This window comes from Salmo salar, chromosome ssa02 (genome assembly GCF_905237065.1).
Source record: "Salmo salar chromosome ssa02, Ssal_v3.1, whole genome shotgun sequence".
Classification (NCBI taxonomy): domain Eukaryota; kingdom Metazoa; phylum Chordata; class Actinopteri; order Salmoniformes; family Salmonidae; genus Salmo; species Salmo salar.
The window spans coordinates 4710001-4737069 of NC_059443.1; the positions used below are offsets into that span (position 1 = coordinate 4710001).

Consider the following 27069-nt stretch of genomic DNA (forward strand, 5'->3'; position numbering starts at 1 on the left):
AGCTAGTCTTCATCATGCTAACGATTAGTGCATTTATCATTGTGGACGTCATAGAGAACTAGCTATGTGAGCTAGTCTTCATCATGCTAACGATTAGTGCATTTATCATTGTGGACGTCATAGAGAACTAGCTATGTGAGCTAGTCTTCATCATGCTAACGATTAGTGCATTTATCATTGTGGACATCATAGGCTTATGTGGCCAAATAGAAAACATACGTAGATACAAAGAATCCAAAAACAGTTCCCACTCTCCACTAATCAGTCCATGAAATGGTTCCCCTTCTCCACTAATCAGTCCATGAAATGGTTCCCCTTCTCCACTAATCAGTCCATGAAATGGTTCCCACTCCCCACTAATCAGTCCATGAAATGGTTCCCACTCCCCACTAATCAGTCCATGAAATGGTTCCCACTCCCCACTATTCAGTCCATGAAACGGTTCCCACTCCCCACTAATCAGTCCATGAAATGGTTCCCACTCCCCACTAATCAGTCCATGAAATGGTTCCCCTTCTCCACTAATCAGTCCATGAAATGGTTCCCACTCCCCACTAATCAGTCCATGAAATGGTTCCCACTCCCCACTAATCAGTCCATGAAATAGTTCCCACTCCCCACAAATCAGTCCATGAAATAGTTCCCACTCCCCACAAATCAGTCCATGAAATAGTTCCCACTCCCCACTAATCAGTCCATGAAATAGTTCGCACTCCCCACTAATCAGTCCATGAAATGGTTCCCCTTCTCCACTAATCAGTCCATGAAATGGTTCCCCTTCTCCACTAATCAGTCCATGAAATAGTTCCCACTCCCCACTAATCAGTCCATGAAATGGTTCCCACTCCCCACTAATCAGTCCATGAAATAGTTCCCACTCCCCACTAATCAGTCCATGAAATGGTTCCCACTCCCCACTAATCAGTCCATGAAATGGTACCCCTTCTCCACTAATCAGTCCATGAAATGGTTCCCACTCCCCACTAATCAGTCCATGAAATGGTTCCCACTCCCCACTAATCAGTCCATGAAATGGTTCCCACTCCCCACTAATCAGTCCATGAAATGGTTCCCACTCCCCACTAATCAGTCCATGAAATAGTTCCCCTTCTCCACTAATCAGTCCATGAAATAGTTCCCACTCCCCACAAATCAGTCCATGAAATAGTTCCCACTCCCCACAAATCAGTCCATGAAATAGTTCCCACTCCCCACTAATCAGTCCATGAAATGGTTCCCCTTCTCCACTAATCAGTCCATGAAATGGTTCCCACTCCCCACTAATCAGTCCATGAAATAGTTCCCACTCCCCACTATTCAGTCCATGAAATAGTTCCCACTCCCCACTAATCAGTCCATGAAATGGTTCCCACTCCCCACTATTCAGTCCATGAAATGGTTCCCACTCCCCACTATTCAGTCCATGAAATGGTTCCCACTCCCCACTATTCAGTCCATGAAATAGTTCCCACTCCCCACTAATCAGTCCATGAAATAGTTCCCACTCCCCACTAATCAGTCCATGAAATGGTTCCCACTCCCCACTAATCAGTCCATGAAATGGTTCCCACTCCCCACTATTCAGTCCATGAAATGGTTCCCCCTCCCCACTAATCAGTCCATGAAATGGTTCCCACTCCCCACTAATCAGTCCATGAAATAGTTCCCACTCCCCACTAATCAGTCCATGAAACGGTTCCCACTCCCCACTATTCAGTCCATGAAATGGTTCCCACTCCCCACTATTCAGTCCATGAAATAGTTCCCACTCCCCACTAATCAGTCCATGAAACAGTTCCCACTCCCCACTAATCAGTCCATGAAATGGTTCCCACTCCCCACTAATCAGTCCATGAAATGGTTCCCACTCCCCACTAATCAGTCCATGAAATGGTTCCCACTCCCCACTAATCAGTCCATGAAATGGTTCCCCTTCTCCACTAATCAGTCCATGAAATAGTTCCCACTCCCCACTATTCAGTCCATGAAATGGTTCCCCTTCTCCACTAATCAGTCCATGAAATGGTTCCCACTCCCCACTAATCAGTCCATGAAATGGTTCCCCTTCTCCACTAATCAGTCCATGAAACGGTTCCCACTCCCCACTAATCAGTCCATGAAATGGTTCCCACTCTCCACTAATCAGTCCATGAAATAGTTCCCACTCCCCACTAATCAGTCCATGAAACGGTTCCCACTCCCCACTAATCAGTCCATGAAACGGTTCCCACTCCCCACTAATCAGTCCATGAAACGGTTCCCACTCCCCACTAATCAGTCCATGAAACGGTTCCCACTCCCCACTAATCAGTCCATGAAACGGTTCCCACTCCCCACTAATCAGTCCATGAAATGGTTCCCACTCCCCACTAATCAGTCCATGAAATGGTTCCCACTCCCCACTAATCAGTCCATGAAATGGTTCCCACTCCCCACTAATCAGTCCATGAAATGGTTCCCACTCCCCACTAATCAGTCCATGAAATGGTTCCCACTCCCCACTAATCAGTCCATGTGGCCATGTGTTGACAGGTAGGCCTAACAGAAATAACAGTCCACAGGGCAGACCTTGATGGGATTTGCTATGAGGAAGTTGACTGGTTTGATTCATTAGAACCTGACTTTTTTATAGCCACCCCTCTCTCTCTCAGCCAAGGGACCAACACACAGGGCAGTGGTAGCAGGGCAGTGGTGGCAGGGCAGTGGTGGCAGGGCAGTGGTGGCAGGGCAGTGGTGGCAGGGCAGTGGTAGCAGGGCAGTGGTAGCAGGGCAGTGGTAGTAGTACTGCAGAGCTGGACTTCTGGAGTGACATAATATACTGTATGCTGAATAAGAGAAAAACAGCTTGAGAAAATCCTTCCAGACTTTATCCACTTCATCACAGCCCAAAAAGCTGAATGACAATGCATACAGGATTCCATTTCAAACAATAGTATACAGTATGGGATTAATTGGACTTTTTAATGTAAACGTCCCAGTGATTAAACCAGGATATGACCTCAATGTCTGGTCAGTGGTCAGCTATAAAAGGCCTTCAGTTCAGGATATAAAGTCAACAGCATGATGGTCTGTTCTCTTTAAAAGCAGCTTAACCAGTCCTGGTAATGTGGCTGATGGTGGATAAAACATGATGTAATTTGACCCAAATTAAAGCCCGTCTCATCCCAGGTCTGAGGTGTGCTAGCTGAGGCTAACTCTCTGCCACTCCTCTACAGCGAGAGCAAACAGAGACGACATAAAGAAGTGCACCATCAGTGGACCATGATAAGCGTGGTCTCTGGGCTAAAAATAGGTATGGAGAGGACAGACACAGACCAGACCAGTAGACATGGCTTCAAATACTAGTTGTTTTCTTGCCTGGTGCAATGGAACCAATGTGATAGTTCATTAACCGTTAGTTTACCAGAAGTGTTCATGGAGAACACACAGCAACAGACCATGCAAGCCCAGCCTATTGGTATTCCAAAAGCACTAAGTATTCCAAAGAAAACAAAAGCATTTGGAATCCAGGTCTGCCACAGACTGTTCTGCCATGGCCCTCCCAGCCTGCCTGCGCTCCCATCCCCTCCCTGGCAGACCCAGTGTGTGTGTGTGTGTGTTTACCCAGGGCTGTAGAGGAAGTAAGCCACTGGACCAGCTCCCAGTCAGAGTTGAGCTGGCAAGCCTAGTTTCCTCAGCAGGGAACAATGCCCATGAACCACACAAGCGCAAAAACAAACACAATGGTCCATGGCTGTTCTCTGAGACTGGGCCTGCTGCATGCTGGGAGGCAGGGAGACACATGGCTGTTCTCTGAGACTGGGCCTGCTGCATGCTGGGAGGCAGGGAGACACATGGCTGTTCTCTGAGACAGGGCCTGCAGCATGCTGGGAGACAGGGAGGCACATGGCTGTTCTCTGAGACTGGGCCTGCTGCATGCTGGGAGGCAGGGAGACACATGGCTGTTCTCTGAGACTGGGCCTGCTGCATGCTGGGAGACAGGGAGGCACATGGCTGTTCTCTGAGACTGGGCCTGCTGCATGCTGGGAGGCAGGGAGACACATGGCTGTTCTCTGAGACTGGGCCTGCTGCATGCTGGGAGGCAGGGAGACACATGGCTGTTCTCTGAGACTGGGCCTGCTGCATGCTGGGAGGCAGGGAGACACATGGCTGTTCTCTGAGACTGGGCCTGCTGCATGCTGGGAGGCAGGGAGACACATGGCTGTTCTCTGAGACTGGGCCTGCTGCATGCTGGGAGGCAGGGAGACACATGGCTGTTCTCTGAGACTGGGCCTGCTGCTGGGAGGCAGGGAGACACATGGCTGTTCTCTGAGACTGGGCCTGCTGCATGCTGGGAGGCAGGGAGACACATGGCTGTTCTCTGAGACTGGGCCTGCTGCATGCTGGGAGGCAGGGAGACACATGGCTGTTCTCTGAGACTGGGCCTGCTGCATGCTGGGAGGCAGGGAGACACATGACTGTTCTCTGAGACTGGGCCTGCTGCATGCTGGGAGGCAGGGAGACACATGGCTGTTCTCTGAGACTGGGCCTGCTGCATGCTGGGAGGCAGGGAGACACATGGCTGTTCTCTGAGACTGGGCCCGATTGCATGCTGGGAGGCAGGGAGACACATGGCTGTTCTCTGAGACTGGGCCTGCTGCATGCTGGGAGGCAGGGAGACACATGGCTGTTCTCTGAGACTGGGCCTGCTGCATGCTGGGAGGCAGGGAGACACATGGCTGTTCTCTGAGACTGGGCCTGCTGCATGCTGGGAGGCAGGGAGACACATGGCTGTTCTCTGAGACTGCTGCATGCTGGGAGGCAGGGAGACACATGGCTGTTCTCTGAGACAGGGCCTGCAGCATGCTGGGAGGCAGGGAGACACATGGCTGTTCTCTGAGACAGGGCCTGCTGCATGCTGGGAGGCAGGGAGACACATTGTTCTGTTCTGTTCCACCTCCTCCCCTGTGGACTGAGTAAGCTACTCTGTTCATGTACCTTGGTTGTACAGAGAGGTGGTGACAGTATTCTTTTAAATTGTCCACAGTAAGCAGGTCCCAGCAGTGTCCCAGATGGTTGGTTCACTAGACTACACCCAGAGCAGAGAGGACTAAAGGACTGGCTTGGCTCCTCCACTTCCCCTCACTACACAGTCATGATGGGCTTAACCTCTTCTATGGAGTGTAACCCCAGGCTGAATGATGACCCACTCCCAGATTCTACAGGCTTTTCAGACATTTTGAGAAGAGATATTACCATTTCAATGGTATTAATGTGTAGGGTTAATGATAAACCTCTCTCTCACACACACTCACACAAAGGTTGTACAGTAAGAATCAGTCCCACCTCACAGCAGTGTATGGTCCACTAACCCAGCTAGCCAGACATGACTGTAGGATACTGCCCAGAAGTAGCACAGAGCCACCTGTGACAGTGTTACAGAGCTGTGGCTAACCTAACCACTAATGAAAGTCTCATGTATAATGCACCACCACCAGACATAATGTTGGCTGAAGCTCACAACTTAAAGGGTATAGATTAACGCTGCCACTCCACTTTCCAACCAATGTGCAAACTGGAAATGAGAAGAATTCATGAAACAGCTGAAACACTTGAATCAGGCGAACCAGAGATGCTGAAACAGTGTTGAGTAAGGTGAACCAGAGATGCTGAAACAGTGTTGAATAAGGTGAACCAGAGATGCTGAAACAGTGTTGAGTAAGGTGAACCAGAGATGCTGAAACAGTGTTGAGTAAGGTGAACCAGAGATGCTGAAACAGTGTTGAGTAAGGCGAACCAGAGATGCTGAAACAGTGTTGAATAAGGCGAACCAGTGATGCTGAAACAGTGTTGAATAAGGTGAACCAGAGATGCTGAAACAGTGTTGAGTAAGGCGAACCAGAGATGCTGAAACAGTGTTGAGTAAGGTGAACCAGAGATGCTGAAACAGTGTTGAGTAAGGCGAACCAGAGATGCTGAAACAGTGTTGAGTAAGGTGAACCAGAGATGCTGAAACAGTGTTGAGTAAGGTGAACCAGAGATGCTGAAACAGTGTTGAGTAAGGCGAACCAGAGATGCTGAAACAGTGTTGAGTAAGGTGAACCAGAGATGCTGAAACAGTGTTGAGTAAGGTGAACCAGAGATGCTGAAACAGTGTTGAGTAAGGCGAACCAGAGATGCTGAAACAGTGTTGAGTAAGGCGAACCAGAGATGCTGAAACAGTGTTGAGTAAGGTGAACCAGAGATGCTGAAACAGTGTTGAGTAAGGCGAACCAGAGATGCTGAAACAGTGTTGAGTAAGGTGAACCAGAGATGCTGAAACAGTGTTGAGTAAGGTGAACCAGAGATGCTGAAACAGTGTTGAGTAAGGCGAACCAGAGATGCTGAAACAGTGTTGAATAAGGCGAACCAGAGATGCTGAAACAGTGTTGAGTAAGGTGAACCAGAGATGCTGAAACAGTGTTGAGTAAGGCGAACCAGAGATGCTGAAACAGTGTTGAGTAAGGCGAACCAGAGATGCTGAAACAGTGTTGAGTAAGGTGAACCAGAGATGCTGAAACAGTGTTGAGTAAGGTGAACCAGCGATGCTGAAACAGTGTTGAGTAAGGCGAACCAGAGATGCTGAAACAGTGTTGAGTAAGGTGAACCAGAGATGCTGAAACAGTGTTGAGTAAGGTGAACCAGAGATGCTGAAACAGTGTTGAATAAGGCGAACCAGAGATGCTGAAACAGTGTTGAGTAAGGCGAACCAGAGATGCTGAAACAGTGTTGAGTAAGGTGAACCAGAGATGCTGAAACAGTGTTGAGTAAGGTGAACCAGAGATGCTGAAACAGTGTTGAATAAGGCGAACCAGAGATGCTGAAACAGTGTTGAATAAGGTGAACCAGAGATGCTGAAACAGTGTTGAGTAAGGCGAACCAGAGATGCTGAAACAGTTTTGAATAAGGTGAACCAGAGATGCTGAAACAGTGTTGAATAAGGTGAACCAGAGATGCTGAAACAGTTTTGAATAAGGCGAACCAGAGATGCTGAAACAGTGTTGAGTAAGGTGAACCAGAGATGCTGAAACAGTGTTGAGTAAGGTGAACCAGAGATGCTGAAACAGTGTTGAATAAGGCGAACCAGAGATGCTGAAACAGTGTTGAGTAAGGTGAACCAGAGATGCTGAAACAGTGTTGAGTAAGGTGAACCAGAGATGCTGAAACAGTTTTGAATAAGGTGAACCAGAGATGCTGAAACAGTTTTGAATAAGGTGAACCAGAGATGCTGAAACAGTGTTGAATAAGGTGAACCAGAGATGCTGAAACTCCTCCTCTGGGTCTGCAGGTGATCCTCAGGGATCTTCCTTCTGATGGAGTGATGTTATCATCCCTCTTCCTTCATCATGTCATCCCTCCATCCCTCTTCCTTCATCCTGTCATCCCTCCATCCCTCTTCCTTCATCCTGTCATCCCTCTTCCTTCATCCTGTCATCCCTCCATCTCCTCTTACTTCATCCTGTCATCCCTCCATCCCTCTTCCTTCATCCTGTCATCCCTCCATTCTGTCATCCCTCCATCCCTCTTCCTTCATCCTGTCATCCCTCCATCTCCTCTTCCCTCCACCCCTCTTCCTTCACCCTGTCATCCCTCCATCCCTATTCCTTCATCCTGTCATCCCTCCATCTCCTCTTCCTTCATCCTGTCATCCCTCCATCCTGTCATCCCTCCATCCCTCTTCCTTCATCCTGTCATCCCCTCTTCCTTCATCCTGTCATCCCCTCTTCCTTCATCCTGTCATCCCTCCATCCCTCTTCCTTCATCCTGTCATCCCTCCATCCTGTCATCCCTCCATCCTGTCATCCCTCCATCCTGTCATCCCTCCATCCCTCTTCCTTCATCCCTCTTCCTTCACCCTGTCATCCCTCCATCCCTCTTCCTTCATCCTGTCATCCCTCCATCCCTCTTCCTTCATCCTGTCATCCCTCCATCTCCTCTTCCTTCATCCTGTCATTCCTCTTCCTTCATCCTGTCATCCCTCCATCTCCTCTTCCTTCATCCTATCATCCCTCCTCCCCCCTCTTCCTTCATCCAGTCATCCCTCCATCCCTCTTCCTTCATCCTGTCATCCCTCAATCTCCTCTTCCTTCATCCTGTCATCCCTCCATCCCTGTCCATCATCCCTCCATCCCTCTTCCTTCATCCTGTCATCCCCTCTTCCTATCCTTCATCCCCTCTTCCTTCATCCTGTCATCCCTCCATTCGCTCCTCCCTCTTCCTTCATCCTGTCATCCCTCTCTCATCCCTCCATCCTGTCATCCCTCCCTTCCTTCATCCTGTCATCCCTCCATCCCTCTTCCTTCATCCCTTCCCCTGTCATCCCTCCATCCCTCTTCCTTCATCATGTCATCCCTCATCCCTTTCCTTCATCCTGTCATCCCTCCATCTCTCCCTTCTCCTGTCATTCCTCTTCCTTCATCCTGTCATCCCTCCATCTCCTCTTCCTTCATCCTGTCATCCCTCATCCCTTTCCTTCATCCTGTCATCCCTCATCCCTCTTCCTTCATCCTGTCATCCCTCCATCTCCTCTTCCTATCATCCTCATCCCTCTTCCTTCATCCTGTCATCCCTCCATCCCTCTTCCTTCATCATGTCATCCCTCTTCCTTCATCCTGTCATCCCTCCATCCCTCCTGTCATCCCTCTTCCTTCATCCAGTCATCCCTCCATCTCCGCTTCCTTCATCCTGTCATCCCTCTTTCTCCCTTCATCCCTCTTCCTTCATCCTGTCATCCCTCCATCTCCTCTTCCTTCATCCTGTCATCCCTCTTCCTTCATCCTGTCATCCCTCCTTTGTATTCTTCCTTCATCCTGTCATCCCTCCATCCCTCTTCCTTCATCCTGTCATCCCTCCATCGCCTCTTCCTTCATCCTGTCATCCCTCTTCCTTCATCCTGTCATCCTGTCATCCCTCTTCCTTCATCCTGTCATCCCTCCATCTCCTCTTCCTTCATCCTGTCATCCCTCTTCCTTCATCCTGTCATCCCTCCATCTCCTCTTCCTTCATCCTGTCATCCCTCCATCTCCTCTTCCGTCATCCTGTCATCCCTCTTCCTTCATCCTGTCATCCCTCCATCTCCTCTTCCTTCATCCTGTCATCCCTCCATCTCCTCTTCCGTCATCCTGTCATCCCTCTTCCTTCATCCTGTCATCCCTCCATCTCCTCTTCCTTCATCCTGTCATCCCTCCATCTCCTCTTCCTTCATCCTGTCATCCCTCCATCTCCTCTTCCTTCATCCTGTCATCCCTCCATCTCCTCTTCCTTCATCCTGTCATCCCTCCATCTCCTCTTCCTTCATCCTGTCATCCCTCCATCTCCTCTTCCTTCATCCCTACATCCCACGTGACAAAGCAAGTTGTATTTGACTGCAGCAGTGACAGACAGAGTGTGTAATCAGGGTCTAATGAGTTAACAGGAAACACTGACTGAATACTCTGACACACCCTGCCTGTTTGACACTTCTACACACACACCCACAGGTAAGGTAACCATTTCCATACCCGGAGGGATATTTACACACCAGGAAGACAGACAACTAGATGAGTATTCAATAAAGATGGAAAATATACAGAAAATACACGATTGAAAATGTCAATCTGTTTCTCTCTCTGTCATACCAGCCCAGAGACATAATAATGTAGCTTTTTGTTTTAATCTTTTTTAATGTAATAAAATCCCTTGAACAGGGAGGTCAGACGTGGGGTGCCTGTCTGCCTCTGTTAAGTTCTCTCTATGCCACTTCCTCCCTAATTATGTTCTCTCTAGTGGAACAACAAATACTTTAAACAGTCACTTATTTGTTCAGTGAGCCGAGCTGAACGGCTGTTATGTGAAGTCAGCATTTCATTCTCATGCTGTCTCTCCCTCTCTCTCTCCTTCTCTCCCTATGTCTCTCGCTCCCTATGTCTCTCGCTCTCCCTCCCTCTGTCTCTCTCTCCCTCTCTTTCTCCTCTCGCTCTCTCCTTCAGTCTTCCGCTCTCTCTCTCCCCTCCCACTCTCTCTTTCTCTCTGTTGTCCGCCTGCTTGGAGCAAATTGAATTCCACAGACTTCAGATAAATTCCAGTGTTCATTTCTACTGTGTAACGGACTCCTACATGATAATATTGTTCTCTGTATCAGCACACCACCAACACAAGCCCCAGCTAGTATTATACAGTCTGTGTCTGTGTTGTAAAACTCCTCCTGACTGTTTCCATGAAGGATTTCCCAAAAATATTACAGTAGATCTACAACACTAAGAAAAGAAAACACGGCTTGGCAAATGTTCTGCCACACTGACGTCTGGGGACGGTCGAAGAACCCTTTAAGGTTCTACATACCACCTTTCTTCCTAAGAGTATAGCAGAATGTCGGAGCTAAAGAAATGACTCGTTGGGCCGGTGCCATCAAACACAGTACAAGTAGTTGATGATGAATGAAACCCATGAGGAAACTAGTCACTAGACTAGAGCAATGAGCTGTGGAGGGACTCAAACCCCCTGCTTCAGTCTGTCAGTTGGTACTAGCAGCATCACATCTAGAACAATACAATTCAGGCAGCCGATGGAATGGAATTACCCTTCAATCACAGGGCTCAGTGACAACCTCAGCAGTCTACAGCCAGCTCACTACCACTATACTGTTATCTAGTAGGATCAATGACGGTAGGACTACACACACACACACCAAAAACACATACACACACACACACCGCATACACCAAAAACACATACACACACACACACACACACGTCACTCTAGAAACATAATGTCTCTCTCATAGCATATTTACACCTGTAGTAAAACGAAACCAGTAGCTTGCCAAACAAAACCAGTAGCTTGCCAAACGAAACCAGTAGCTTGCCAAATGAAACCAGTAGCTTGCCAAATGAAACCAGTAGCTTGCCAAACGAAACCAGTAGCTTGCCAAACGAAACCAGTAGCTTGCCAAACGAAACCTGTAGCTTGCCAAATGAAACCAGTAGCTTGCCAAATGAAACCAGTAGCTTGCCAAATGAAACCAGTAGCTTGCCAAATGAAACCAGTAGCTTGCCAAACGAAACCAGTAGCTTGCCAAACGAAACCAGTAGCTTGCCAAATGAAACCAGTAGCTTGCCAAATGAAACCAGTAGCTTGCCAAATGAAACCAGTAGCTTGCCAAATTAAACCAGTAGTTTGACAAATGAAACCAGTAGCTTGCCAAATTAAACCAGTAGCTTGCCAAATTAAACCAGTAGCTTGCCAAATTAAACCAGTAGTTTGCCAAATGGTTTCATTTGGCAAACTGCTATAGGTGTAAATGGGCTATGAGAGAGAACAGGTTTCAGACGGACTACAACCACTCATGACCTGCACCATCAGCTTTATGGAACACTTTCTAGATGCAGCACGGGATTAGGCAACACCATGAATTCCCAAAACACATCTAGATATATAAGCTATTCAGGAGGGGGAATAGGTATAGGGAATAGACACTGGAGAGTTATTAAGAAGGGGAATAGGTATAGGGAATAGACACTGGAGAGTTATTAAGGAGGGGGAATAGGTATAGGGAATAGACACTGGAGAGTTATTAAGAAGGGGAATAGGTATAGGGAAGAGACACTGGAGAGTTATTAAGAAGGGGAATAGGTATAGGGAATAGACACTGGAGAGTTATTAAGAAGGGGAATAGGTATAGGGAATAGACACTGGAGAGTTATTAAGGAGGGGGAATAGGTATAGGGAATAGACACTGGAGAGTTATTAAGGAGGGGGAATAGGTATAGGGAATAGACACTGGAGAGTTATTAAGGAGGGGGAATAGGTATAGGGAATAGACACTGGAGAGTTATTAAGGAGGGGGAATAAGTATAGGGAATAGACACTGGAGAGATATTAAGGAGGGGGAATAGGTATAGGGAATAGACACTGGAGAGTTATTAAGGAGGGGGAATAAGTATAGGGAATAGACACTGGAGAGTTATTAAGAAGGGGGAATAGGTATAGGGAATAGACACTGGAGAGTTATTAAGGAGGGGAATAGGTATAGGGAATAGACACTGGAGAGTTATTAAGTAGGGGAATAGGTATAACTCCCCAGTGTCTATTCCCTATACCTATTCCCCCTCCTTAATAACTCTCCAGTGTTTATTCCCTATACCTAAACACTGGAGAGTTATTAAGGAGGGGGAATAAGTATAGGGAATAGACACTGGCAAATTATTAAGGAGGGGGAATAGGTATAGGGAATAGACACTGGAGAGTTATTAAGAAGGGGAATAGGTATAGGGAATAGACACTGGAGAGTTACTAAGGAGGGGGAATATATATATAGGGAATAGACACTGGAGATTCTATTCCCCACAAAGATTTACAGAGGACATCTCAGATAACTATCCTCAGTGCTCAGTCCCATTACACAACACAGAAAATGACAATATGTATTTTTAATGTTCCCATGGAAATGAATTATTAAATGGACTGAAGATTTACTGCAGTCTTGACAAACATTTAATGGGAGAAAACCCATTTTCCTCATGTTACATATACAAAACTGGTGTGAGAGTAACAAAGCCCAACATTGATCTCAACAAAATCCTACTGTTAGACTTCTTTGACCATTACTCACAGTGTAGTGAAAGATGCCTCCTGGGCTGTGGGATGAATGTAAGGAAGTCTCCTAGGATTGTATCACTGTTCAGGCCACTGATGTTCCTTTCCACAACACAAAGCCATAGCTATGAGTGAAGGGTAGCAGAGGGAAGAGCAGAGAGAGAGAGCGAGAGCGAGAGAGAGCGAGAGAGCGAGAGAGAGAGAGAGAGAGAGAGAGAGTGAGAGAGAGAGAGAGCGAGAGAGCGAGAGAGAGCGCAGAGCGAGAGAGAGAGAGAGAGAGAGAGAGAGAGCAGAGAGAGAGAGAGCAGAGCGAGAGAGAGCAGAGCGAGAGAGAGCAGAGCGAGAGAACGCTAAAGGAAAGGAAAAGGCCCATTCAGAAGAGAACATATCAGAGGTTGTCTGTGTGACTTACCAAGACTCTGTTCTCCACCTTGTCTCCTTTCATCTCTAGTTTGACTCTCTTCTTCACCGAGATTTTCATCTTCCTCCCCACTGCATCCTTCACACTCTCTACAGGAGGAGAGGAGTTAGGTTTACATGAATAAGCAGCTGAGCACCCAGGATGTAACATTTTGAATGTATTCATTTGATACATTTTGTGTTATTAAATCGTTAGGCCTACTTTAAAAAGCTACGCAATGAAAGATAAGTGAGTTTGCACTTCATAGCAGGACTGATTTCCCAACAGGAAAGGATTTCCAGTCTGCTTTCATAAAAAAAATATTTAAACCAAAAATAAAAAACGAATTCCATCCATAATTCACGCAAACCACAGTGGAAGATAATCCTGTTTTAAAAAGGTCTAAATAATGATGCTTTATTAGCGTTGAACCCCACCTGCCTGGCTGAGATTTAACCCCCCTGCCTGGCTGAGATTTAACCCCCACCTGCCTGGCTGAGATTTAACCCCCACCTGCCTGGCTGAGATTTAACCCCCACCTGCCTGGCTGAGATTTAACCCCCACCTGCCTGGCTGAGATTTAACCCCCACCTGCCTGGCTGAGATTTTACCCCCACCTGCCTGGCTGAGATTTTACCCCCACCTGCCTGGCTGAGATTTTACCCCCACCTGCCTGGCTGAGATTTTACCCCCACCTGCCTGGCTGAGATTTTAACCCCCACCTGCCTGGCTGAGATTTTACCCCCACCTGCCTGGCTGAGATTTTACCCCCACCTGCCTGGCTGAGATTTTACCCCCACCTGCCTGGCTGAGATTTTACCCCCACCTGCCTGGCTGAGATTTTACCCCCACCTGCCTGGCTGAGATTTAACCCCCTGCCTGGCTGAGATTTAACCCCCCTGCCTGGCTGAGATTTAACCCCCCCTGCCTGGCTGAGATTTAACCCCCCTGCCTGGCTGAGATTTAACCCCCCCTGCCTGGCTGAGATTTAACTCCCACCTGCCTGGCTGAGATTTAACTCCCACCTGCCTGGCTGAGATTTTACCCCCACCTGCCTGGCTGAGATTTAACCCCCACCTGCCTGGCTGAGATTTAACCCCCACCTGCCTGGCTGAGATTTAACCCCCCCTGCCTGGCTGAGATTTAACCCCCACCTGCCTGGCTGAGATTTAACCCCCCTGCCTGGCTGAGATTTAACCCCCCTGCCTGGCTGAGATTTAACCCCCCCTGCCTGGCTGAGATTTTAACCCCCCCTGCCTGGCTGAGATTTAACCCCCACCTGCCTGGCTGAGATTTAACCCCCCTGCCTGGCTGAGATTTAACCCCCCTGCCTGGCTGAGATTTAACCCCCCCCGCCTGGCTGAGATTTAAACCTTGTCACCAGTCATATTTACTTCAGCTTCTGCTGTTCAAATTGATTCTTCACACCCTCTGGAAGCTAATCCAGCAATGACAATTGGTTTATAGAGGAACTGGGTCATATATATATATATATATAAAAAAAATATATATATATATTTCTCGCAAGCTGAGGCCTTTCTCTCTCTCTCATATATATATCATTAATTGTGAAAAACTGAGTTTAAATGTATTTGGCTAAGGTGTATGTAAACCTCCGACTTCACCTGTGTGTGTGTGCGCGCGTGTGTGCATGCGCACACACACACACACACACACACACATATAGAGAGAGAGAGAGGGATAGAGATATATACTGCTCAAAAAAATAAAGGGAACACTAAAATAACACATCCTAGATCTGAATGTAAGAAATAATCTTATTAAATACTTTTTGCTTTACATAGTTGAATGTGCTGACAACAAAATCACACAAAAATAATCAATGGAAATCCAATTCATCAACCCATGGAGGTCTGGATTTGGAGTCACACTCAAAATTCAAGTGGAAAACCACACTACAGGCTGATCCAACTTTGATATAATGTCCTTAAAACAAGTCAAAATGAGGCTCAGTAGTGTGTGTGGCCTCCACGTGCCTGTATGACCTCCCTACAACGCCTGGGCATGCTCCTGATGAGGTGGCGGATGGTCTCCTGAGGGATCTCCTCCCAGACCTGGACTAAAGCATCCGCCAACTCCTGGACAGTCTGTGGTGCAACGTGGCGTTGGTGGATGGAGCGAGACATGATGTCCCAGATGTGCTCAATTGGATTCAGGTCTGGGTAACGGGCGGGCCAGTCCATAGCATCAATGCCTTCCTCTTGCAGGAACTGCTGACACACTCCAGCCACATGAGGTCTAGCATTGTCTTGCATTAGGAGGAACCCAGGGCCAACCGCACCAGCATATGGTCTCACAAGGAGTCTGAGGATCTCATCTCGGTACCTAATGGCAGACAGGCTACCTCTGGCGAGCACATGGAGGGCTGTGCGGCCTACCAAAGAAATGCCACCCCACACCATCACTGACCCACCGCCAAACCGGTCATGCTGGAGGATGTTGCAGGCAGCAGAACGTTCTCCACGGCGTCTCCAGACTGTCACGTCTGTCACATGTGCTCAGTGTGAACCTGCTTTCATCTGTGAAGAGCACAGGGCGCCAGTGGCGAATTTGCCAATCTTGGTGTTCTCTGGCAAATGCCAAATGTCCTGCACGGTGTTGGGCTGTAAGCACAACCCCCACCTGTGGACGTCGGGCCCTCATACCACCCTCATGGAGTCTGTTTCTGACCGTTTGAGCAGACACATGCACATTTGTGGCCTGCTGGAGGTCATTTTGCAGGGCTCTGGCAGTGCTTCTCCTGCTCCTCCTTGCACAAAGGCGGAGGTAGCGGTCCTGCTGCTGGGTTGTTGCCCTCCTACGGCCTCCTCCACGTCTCCTGATGTACTGGCCTGTCTCCTGGTAGCGCCTCCATGCTCTGGACACTACGCTGACAGACACAGCAAACCTTCTTGCCACAGCTCGCATTGATGTGCCATCCTGGATGAGTTGCACTACCTGAGCCACTTGTGTGGGTTGTAGACTCCGTCTCATGCTACCACTAGAGTGAAAGCACCGCCAGCATTCAAAAGTGACCAAAACGTCAGCCAGGAAGCATAGGAACTAAGAAGTGGTCTGTGGTCACCACCTGCAGAACCACTCCTTTATTGGGGGTGTCTTGCTAATTGCCTATAATTTCCACCTGTTGTCTATTCCATTTGCACAACAGCATGTGACATTTATTGTCAATCAGTGTTGCTTTCTAAGTGGACAGTTTGATTTCACAGAAGTGTGATTGACTTGGAGTTACATTGTGTTGTTTAAGTGTTCCCTTTATTTTTTTGAGCAGTATATATATATATATATATATATATATATATATATATATACAGTTGAAGTCAGAGGTTTACATACACCTTAGCCAAATACATTTAAACTCAGTTTTTCACAATTATTAATGACATTTAATCCTAGTAAAAATTCCCTGTCTTAGGTCACCACTTTATTTTAAGAATGTGAAATTAGAGAATAATAGTAGAGATGATTATTTATTTCAGCTTTTATTTCTTTCATCACATTCCCAGTGGGTCAGAAGTTTACATACACTCAATTAGTATTTGGTAGCATTGCCTTTAAATTGCTTAACTTTGGTCAAACGTTTCAGGTAGCCCTCCACAAGCTTCCCACAATAAGTTGGGTGAATTTTGGCCCATTCCTCCTGACAGAGCTGGTGTAACTGAGTCAGGTTTGTAGGCCTCCTTGTTCAAACACGCTTTTTCAGTTCAACCCACCAATTTTCTATGGGATTGAGGTCAGGGCTTTGTGATGGCCACTCCAATACCTTGACTTTGTTGTCCTTAAGCCATTTTGCCACAACTTTGGAAGTATGCTTGCAGTCATTGTCCATTTGGAAGACCCATTTGCGACCAAGCTTTAACTTCCTGACTGATGTCTTGAGCTGTTGCTTCAATATATCCACATCAATTTCTTCCCTCATGATGCCATCTCATTTGTGAAGTGCACCAGTCCCTCCTGCAGCAAAGCACCCCCACAACATGATGCTGCCACCCCCGTGCTTCAAGTTGGGATGGTGTCTTCGGCTTACAAGCCTCCCCCTTTTTCCTCCAAACACAACGATGGTCTTTATGGCCAAACAGTTCTATTTTTGTTTTATCGGAACAGAGGACATTTCTCCAAAAAGTACGATCTTTGTCCCCATGTGCAGTTGCAAACTGTAGTCTGGCTTTTTATGGCGGTTTTGGAGCAGTGCCTTCTTCCTTGCTGAGCGGCCTTTCAGGTTATGTTGATATAGGTGTAACGTGGGTCGTACAAAGGGGACCAAGGCGCGGCGTGTAAAGTGCTCATATTTTAATGAAACACTAAATCAAAACAACAAAAACGACCGTCAACAGTTCCGTCAGGTTACAAGGAACAAAACAGAAATCAACTACCCACAAAACCCCATAGACAAACCCCAACTTAAATATGATCTCCAATTAGAGACAACACGAACCAGCTACCTCTAATTGGAGATCATCCCAAAACTCAACATAGACATAGAAAAACAAGAACTAAACATAGACAGAAAAAACATAGAATGCCCACCCACCTATCACATCCCGACCTAACTAAACAGAGAAAACACAGCTCTCCTAGGTCAGAGTGTGACAATAGGACTCGTTTTACTGTGGATATAGATACTTTTGTACCTGTTTTCTCCAGCATCTTCAGAAGGTCCTTTGCTGTTGTTCTGGGATTGATTTGCACTTTTTAGACCAAAGTGCGTTCATCTCTAGGAGACAGAACGCATCTCCTTCCTGAGCAGTATGACGGCTGCGTGGTCCCATGGTGTTTATACTTGCATACTATAGTTTGTACAGATGAACGTGGAACCTTCAGCCATTTGGAAATTGCTCCCAAGGATGAACCAGACTTGTGGAGGTCTACAATTCTTTTTCTGAGGTCTTGGCTGATTTCTTTTGATTTTCCCATGATGTCAAGCAAAGAGGCACTGAGTTTGAAGGTAGGCCTTGAAATACATCCACAGGTACACCTCCAATTGACTCAAATGATGTCAATTAGCCTATCAGAAGTTTCTAAAGCCATGACATAATTTTCTGGAATTTTCCAAGCTGTTTAAAGGCACAGCCAACTTAGTGTATGTAAACTTCTGACCCACTGGAATTGTGATACAGTGAATTATAAGTGAAATAATCCATCTGTAAATAATTGTTGGAAAAATTACTTGTGTCATGCACAAAGTAGATGTCCTAACCGACTTGCTAAAACTGTAGTTTGTTAACGAGAAATTTGTGGAGTGGTTGAAAAACGAGTTTTAATGACTCCAACCTAAGTGTATGTAAACTTACGACTTCAACTGTATATATGGGATATTCTCTCTCTCTCGTTCTCTCTCTCTCTCTCTGTCTCTCTTTTTCTCTTTCTCTCTGGTTCTCCCCCCTCTCTCCCTCTCTTCAATTCAATTCAAGGGCTTTATTGGCATGGGAAACATATGTTAACATCGCCAAAGGAAGTGAAACAGATAATAAATAAAAGCGAAATAAACTCTCTCTCTCGTTGTCTCTCTCTCTCTTCTGTCTCTCCCTCTCTGTCTCTCTCTCTCTCCATTTCTCTCTGTTGCTCTGTCTCTACCCCCTCTCTTCACACTGCACTCCTAATTCTGGAGTCTGGTCTGTATGGGGGAGTCTGGTATAACTGTTCTGGCTGTGACTGTGTGACTGCTTGAACATTAGCTAACTACTTCACTGTGACTGGGTCTGGCTCAAACCCTCTCTGGGAATACAGGTGTTGTTCTGTTGTTGTAACAATCAATTAGGAGCCATGATCTGTAAACTTCCTAAGATGTGACCTTTCACCCTGGTGCTTGGCCTGTGACAAGCTGACAAGCCTCGGAGTCGTCAGACAAAGAGAAAGTTGTTCAGGCAAATCAGTGTTCTCCTCTCGCTGTTGCTCTTTCACTTGCTATCTCTCTCTCACCCCCCCTCTCACCCCCCCTCTCTCATCCCCCCCTCTCACCCCCCTCTCTCTCTCACCCCCTCTCTCTCTCTCTCATCCCCCTCTCACCCCCCCTCTCTCTCTCATCCCCCTCTCACCCCCCTCTCTCATCCCCCCCTTCTCTCTCACCCCCCCTCTCTCTCATCCCCCCTCTCTCTCATCCCCCCCCTCTCTCTCTCATCCCCCTCTCCCTCTCATCCCCCCCTCTCTCTCTCACCCCCCTCTCCCTCTCTCTCATCCCCCCCTCTCTCTCTCATCCCCCCTCTCTCTCTCATCCCCCCTCTCTCTCATCCCCCCTCTCTCTTTCTCACACACACACACACACACACACACACACACACACAATCCAGGTGAGGGCTATGAGAGCATCCTCTTGGTTGAGTGAGTGAGTGAGTGAGTGAGTGAGTGAGTGAGTGAGTGAGTGAGTACAGAACAATGAGCATCTCTGAGCCACAGTCAGACAATGCAGCTACTTTCTCTTCCTGCTGTGTTCTGACAGAGCTATCTCATGCTGACTGCTCTCCGCGCTGGCTGACTGCTCTCCGCGCTGGCTGACTGCTCTCCGCGCTGGCTGACTGCTCTCCGCGCTGGCTGACTGCTCTCCGCGCTGACTGACTGCTCTCCGCGCTGACTGACTGCTCTCCGCGCTGACTGACTGCTCTCCGCGCTGACTGACTGCTCTCCGCGCTGACTGACTGCTCCGCGCTGACTGACTGACTGCTCCGCGCTGACTGACTGACTGCTCCACGCTGTCTGACTGACTGACTGCTCCGCGCTGACTGACTGACTGCTCCGCGCTGACTGACTGACTGCTCCGCGCTGACTGACTGACTGCTCCGCGCTGACTGACTGACTGCTCCGCGCTGACTGACTGACTGCTCCGCGCTGACTGACTGACTGCTCCGCGCTGACTGACTGACTGCTCCGCGCTGACTGACTGCCTGCTCCGCGCTGACTGACTGCCTGCTCCGCGCTGACTGACTGACTGCTCCGCGCTGACTGACTGCTCGTAGAAGAAATGAGATCCTCATTCTACCGTCACTCACCTGTTCTATTCTATTGCCTTCTACTGTGATGTCACAGCTCATGTTGTTATGTCAACCCTCATTCTCTCAGTCACACCATCACAATGCATTATTGTTCTCATGGGAGAACTGGCCCCAATACTGTTCTGCTTTTACACCTGCTTGTGTTACTGTATTGCTTCAAAACACAATTACATCATGAGGACAGAGTGTGAGCTTATCAGGAGCTGGTAGATCAGCCTTAATGATACTGGAATCTATAAAACGTCTAACGTCAAGTACACACTCTGGTGTCATATCGGGAGGGTAAAGGTCACCGAGCTGAATCCTATCATATCACCGTGAAACAGAGAGGTCTTTAACCACGATCTTATCACACGGGTTTGGTGGAATCTGGTGTCCTTACATGTAACTAAACTAGTAACTTCATTCAGGATTTGACCAGCTTCCTTTCAATACAATTCAATCAAGTATTTATTTACATTGTAGTCCTACATTATTTAGATGTTACCGGAGAGCCAAGTCTCGGTCCAAGAGGCTTCTTAACAGCTTTTACCGTCAAGCCATAAGACTCCTAACAGCTAATCAAATGGCTAACCGGACTATCTGCATTAACTCCTCTGGTATGGCATAAAGGAGAATTAATGCAGTGTTTAATAAGCTACCCAATCAGCAATGAACACACACCATGCTTTATACTGTATAATGACTTGTCTTTCCTCTCCTAGACAACAAGCAGGTGTAGGTCTATGTAATGTAGTAGCTAGGGACTAATAACATGAACACACACCATGCTTTATACTGTATAATGACTTGTCTTTCCTCTCCTAGACAACAAGCAGGTGTAGGTCTATGTAATGTAGTAGCTAGGGACTAATAACATGAACACACACCATGCTTTATACTGTATAATGACTTGTCTTTCCTCTCCTAGACAACAAGCAGGTGTAGGTCTATGTAATGTAGTAGCTAGGGACTAATAACATGAACACACACCATGCTTTATACTGTATAATGACTTGTCCTTTCCTCTCCTAGACAACAAGCAGGTGTAGGTCTATGTAATGTAGTAGCTAGGGACTAATAACATGAACACACACCATGCTTTATACTGTATAATGACTTGTCTTTCCTCTCCTAGACAACAAGCAGGTGTAGGTCTATGTAATGTAGTAGCTAGGGACTAATAACATGAACACACACCATGCTTTATACTGTATAATGACTTGTCTTTCCTCTCCTAGACAACAAGCAGGTGTAGGTCTATGTAATGTAGTAGCTAGGGACTAATAACATGAACACACACCATGCTTTATACTGTATAATGACTTGTCTTTCCTCTCCTAGACAACAAGCAGGTGTAGGTCTATGTAATGTAGTAGCTAGGGACTAATAACATGAACACACACCATGCTTTATACTGTATAATGACTTGTCTTTCCTCTCCTAGACAACAAGCAGGTGTAGGTCTATGTAATGTAGTAGCTAGGGACTAATAACATGAACACACACCATGCTTTATACTGTATAATGACTTGTCTTTCCTCTCCTAGACAACAAGCAGGTGTAGGTCTATGTAATGTAGTAGCTAGGGACTAATAACATGAACACACACCATGCTTTATACTGTATAATGACTTGTCTTTCCTCTCCTAGACAACAAGCAGGTGTAGGTCTATGTAATGTAGTAGCTAGGGACTAATAACATGAACACACACCATGCTTTATACTGTATAATGACTTGTCTTTCCTCTCCTAGACAACAAGCAGGTGTAGGTCTATGTAATGTAGTAGCTAGGGACTAATACCATGAACACACACCATGCTTTATACTGTATAATGACTTGTCTTTCCTCTCCTAGACAACAAGCAGGTGTAGGTCTATGTAATGTAGTAGCTAGGGACTAATAACATGAACACACACCATGCTTTATACTGTATAATGACTTGTCCTTTCCTCTCCTAGACAACAAGCAGGTGTAGGTCTATGTAATGTAGTAGCTAGGGACTAATAACATGAACACACACCATGCTTTATACTGTATAATGACTTGTCTTTCCTCTCCTAGACAACAAGCAGGTGTAGGTCTATGTAATGTAGTAGCTAGGGACTAATAACATGAACACACACCATGCTTTATACTGTATAATGACTTGTCTTTCCTCTCCTAGACAACAAGCAGGTGTAGGTCTATGTAATGTAGTAGCTAGGGAACAGACACACACGTGGACCATGAGGTTTCAACCACTTGAGTTGTCTGACTGATATTACACCTCGGTGACATTAGCTCAGACATTCTACCTTTTACTAGGTGATTACCGAAGTAAACACCAAAAGACCGTCTGAAGCTACAATCGGCTATGCCTGAGGTTTCCAAACGGTTAGAAATATACTCACGGGTTTAATAATACTGGAACACAATACAACGGGAGAATGATTTAGTGGGATAAAGACACGATTTAAACGGGATGAAAGACAATCTCACTGAGACTACACTGGGATGCCTCTCTATCTAAACGATGTTTCAGTTATTATACCATTTAATGTCGCTAAACCCAGCCAGTCTGGTTAATGTTAAACGGAATTCACAGAATATAGCGTTTCTTTGTTGGCTGGTTGTGATTGAAATATCAGTAACAACATAATGAAGCTACTATTTGCCACACAGTAAAGCCATCATTACAAGCCCGTGGGTTTCTCTAGAACACAATACAATGGAAGAAACAGCGGTAGCCTTTAACAGCTAACTGTTAGTCGCTACCGTAACAAACCGGTGTTCACGTTTCTTACCGAGCAGTTCTTTGGGGACCTCTGATACTTCCTCGCTCATTTTTGCAGTCTTGGGTCGACGATAATATCCAACGGAAAACACGAAAATACTGTGTGTCAATACTTCAAATAATAAAAGAAGCTGTCAGGTGCCGCTCCGAACGCTCGGTTACATGTTTCCCTCCCGTCGCCTTTTCGGTAAGATGGATCCAGGCGCATATCCCTCCGTTTCCTGTCCGCTTCTAAAACTCAGGATAGGAAAATCCTACATTTAAAAATAACAGATTTCCTCAGAGAATCCACTGATTAACGGCTAGCAGATGACACCATTAGGGCTCACCTCGCGAGAATGAACGGCCACCGGAAGAATCACACACCCTCACACAGAGCCCTCGTAGTACGTTACAGACCGTGATGCGCCAGCCCCTCCTCTCCTGCGATGCCCGGGCCGCTGTGGCTGGCTGGCTGGAGACGGGTCAAGGAGCGCAGCAGCGAGGAGAAGAGGACATCTGCTGGCGCTGTGTGAAGCTACATGCTGTAGTGTGTATTACTGTTGTATTATAAGGTTGAAGTGCCTTGCTCAAGGGCATATTGACAGATTTTTTTACATATTTGGCTCGGGGATTCGAACCAGTGACCTTTCAGTTACTGGCCCAACACTCTTAAGCACAAGGCTACCTGCCTTACATTACCTGCTATAGGAATAAAGGGGTAAGTGGAAGTGGAGTGGAGGGTTGGCCTAGCAATGATGATGAGGAGGAGGAGGAGGAGGAAGATGAGGAAGAAGAGAAGGAGGAGGAGGAAGATGAGGAGGCATTTGATGATTATGAAGATGAGGATGGTGGTGGTGGAGGAGAAGGAAGAGGAGGAGGAAGAGGATGGTGGTGGTGGAGGAGGGGGAGGAAGAGGAGGAGGAAGAGGATGGTGGTGGTGGAGGGGGGGAGAGGGGAGGAAGAGGATGGTGGTGGTGGAGGAGGGGGAGGAAGAGGAGGAGGAAGAGGATGGTGGTGGTGGAGATGGGGGAGGAGGGGATGAGGAAGAGGATGGTGGTGGTGGAGGAGGAAGAGGAGGAGGAAGAGGATGGTGGTGGTGGAGGAGGAATAGGATGAGGAAGAGGATGGTGGTGGTGGAGGAGGAGGAAGAGGATGGTGGTGGTGGAGAGGAGGAAGAGGAGGAGGAAGAGGATGGTGGTGGTGGAGGAGGAAGAGGATGAGGAGAGGAAGAGGATGTTGGTGGTGGAGGAGGAAGAGGAGGAGGAAGAGGATGTTGGTGGTGGAGGAGGAAGAGGAGGAGGAAGAGGATGGTGGTGGTGGAGGAGGAAGAGGAGGAGGAAGAGGATGGTGGTGGTGGAGGAGGAAGAGGATGAAGATGAGGATGGTGGTGGTGGAGGAGAAGGAAGAGGAGGAGGAAGAGGATTGTGGTGGTGGAGGAGGGGGGAGGAAGAGGAGGAGGAAGAGGATGGTGGTGGTGGAGGAGGGGGGAGGAAGGGGAGGAGGAAGAGGATGGTGGTGGTGGAGATGGGGGAGGAGGGGATGAGGAAGAGGATGGTGGTGGTGGAGGAGGAAGAGGAGGAGGAAGAGGATGGTGGTGGTGGAGGAGGAAGAGGATGAGGAAGAGGATGTTGGTGGTGGAGGAGGAGGAAGAGGATGGTGGTGGTGGAGAAGGAGGAGGATGAGGAAGAGGATGTTGGTGGTGGAGGAGAAAGAGGAGGAGGAAGAGGATGATGGTGGTGGAGGAGGAATAGGATGAGGAAGAGGATGTTGGTGGTGGAGGAGGAGGAAGAGGATGGTGGTGGTGGAGAAGGAGGAGGATGAGGAAGAGGATGTTGGTGGTGGAGGAGAAAGAGGAGGAGGAAGAGGATGATGGTGGTGGAGGAGGGGGAGGAAGAGGAGGAGGAAGAGGATGTTGGTGGTGGAGGAGGAACAGAAGGAGGAAGAGGATGGTGGTGGTGGTGGAGAAAGAGGAGGAGGAAGAGGATGGTGGTGGTGGAGGAGGAAGAGGATGGTGGTGGTGGAGATGGGGGAGGAGGGGATGAGGAAGATAATGTTGGTGGTGGAGGAGGAAGAGGAGGAGGAAGAGGATGGTGGTGGTGGAGATGGGGGAGGAGGGGATGAGGAAGAGGATGTTGGTGGTGGAGGAGGAAGAGGAGAAGGAAGAGGATGTTGGTGGTGGAGGAGGAAGAGGATGTTGGTGGTGGAGGAGGAAGAGAAGGAGGAAGAGGATGGTGGTGGTGGAGATGGGGGAGGAGGGGATGAGGAAGAGGCAGAGGTGATGTTGAGGATCAGTGCTTCTCCTCAGTTGAATAGGTCCTGAGCCATTGAAACCTCTTATAAAGTGTAGAGGCAGTTTGCACAGAGACCATAAACACATACTTTCACTACTGACAGTCTGGACTGCATTTCTCCATTAGGACTTTGTGATGCAGTGTTCAGGATGGAGCATAAAGTTCATCACACCACAACACCTTGACTTGAATCTTAAATCACTGAGTTATTACCACAGGACAGTCAGCACATCCTGTTTACGTTGTTTGTAATATGGATTCATCCTAATCTCGTTTACCAGACACTTCCTCCCATTGCTATCCGCAATTAGTCTTGGGATGAGGTTAGATTGACCCTAAAGTGTTGACCCTGTCTGGTCAAGAAAATAAATGGGAAATTATAACAAATGATTACTTAATCCTGCCAATAGATGGCAGTAAAGTGACAGGTTTATCCGGTGTCCTGTGTGAATTTAAATATGCTCTCTCTAATTCTCTCTTTCTCTCTTTCTGTCTTTCTCTCGGAGGACCTGAGCCCTAGAACCATGCCTCAGGACTACCTGGTATGATGACTCCTTGCTGTCCCCAGTCCACCTGGCCGTGCTGCTGCTCCAGTTTCAACTGTTCTGCCTGCGGCTATGGAACCCTGACCTGTTCACCGGACGTGCTTGTTGCACCCTCGACAACTACTATGATTATTATTATTTGACCATGCTGGTCATTTATGAACATTTTAACATTTTAACATCTTGACCATGTTCTGTTATAATATCCACCCTGCACAGCCAGAAGAGGACTGGCCACCCCTCATAGCCTGGTTCCTCTCTAGGTTTCTTCCTAGGTTTTTGGCCTTTCTAGGGAGTTTTTCCTAGGGAGTTTTTCCTAGCCACCGTGCTTCTTTCACATGCTTTGCTTGCTGTTTGGGGTTTTAGGCTGGGTTTCTGTACAGCACTTTGAGATATCAGCTGATGTACGAAGGGCTATATAAAAATCAATTTGATTTGATTTGATTTGATTTTGATCAGGAGTCCCACATCAGAATCTTTGAGCAGATTTTTAAAAATAGGCAAGTCAGTTAACCTGTTGGGGCTAGGTGGCAGTATTTACACGGCCGGATAAAAAACGTACCTGATTTAAACTGGTTACTACTCTTGCCCAGAAACGAGAATATGCATATAATTAGTAGATTTGGATAGAAAACACTCTAAAGTTTCTAAAACTGTTTGAATGGTGTCTGTGAGTATAACAGAACTCATATGGTAGGCCAAAACCTGAAAAGATTCCATACAGGAAGTGCCCTGTCTGACAATTTGTTGTCCTTCTGTTGCATCTCTATCGAAAATACAGCATCTGTGCTGTAACGTGACATATTCTAAGGCTTCCATTGGCTCTCAGAAGGCGCCAGAAAGTGGAATGGGGTGTCTGCTGTCTCTGGGCGAAGAACAGCAGGAGAATTTGTCAGTGGTCAGCCTGGGGACAGTGAGACTGAGAGGCGCGTTCACGAGATTTCTCCATTTTTTCTTTCAGCCTTTGAATGAATACAACGTCGCCTGGTTGGAATATTATCGCTATTTTACGAGAAAAATCGCATAAAAATTGATTTTAAACAGCGTTTGACATGCTTCGAAGTACGGTAATGGAATATTTTGAATTTTTTTGTCACGAAATGCGCTCGCGCGTCAGCCTTCGGCTAGTGACCTGAACGCACGAACAAAACGGAGCTATTTGAATATAACTATGGATTATTTGGAACCAAAACAACATTTGTTGTTGTAGTAGAAGTCCTGGGAGTGCATTCTGACGAAGAATAGCAAAGGTAATCCAATTTTTCTAATAGTAATTCTGAATTTGTTGAGCCCCAAACTTGGTGGGTGTCAAAATAGCTAGCCGTGATGGCCGAGCTATGTACTCAGAATATTGCAAAATGTGCTTTCGCCGAAAAGCTATTTTAAAATCTGACACCACGATTGCGTGAAGGAGTTCTGTATCTATAATTCTTAAAATAATTGTTATGTTTTTTGTGAACGTTTATCATGAGTAATTTAGTAAATTCACCGGAAGTTT

General features: G+C 47.1%; 1 protein-coding gene across 5 annotated transcripts in view; it reads right to left on the bottom strand.

Annotated features, from left to right (window-relative positions):
* Window positions 1–23145, bottom strand: part of LOC106572945 (F-actin-uncapping protein LRRC16A) — a 307628-nt gene extending 284483 nt beyond the window's left edge. For all 5 annotated transcript variants that reach the window (XM_045696617.1, XM_045696616.1, XM_045696613.1 and 2 more), the window contains exons 1-2: window positions 22764–23145; window positions 13005–13102 (exon numbers count right to left, since the gene is read on the bottom strand). In XM_045696617.1, the coding sequence (XP_045552573.1) occupies window positions 13005–13102; window positions 22764–22803 (138 nt within the window). In that variant the 5' untranslated portion in view covers window positions 22804–23145. The remainder of the gene's footprint in view (window positions 1–13004; window positions 13103–22763) is intronic.
* Window positions 23146–27069: the final 3924 nt, after the last annotated feature.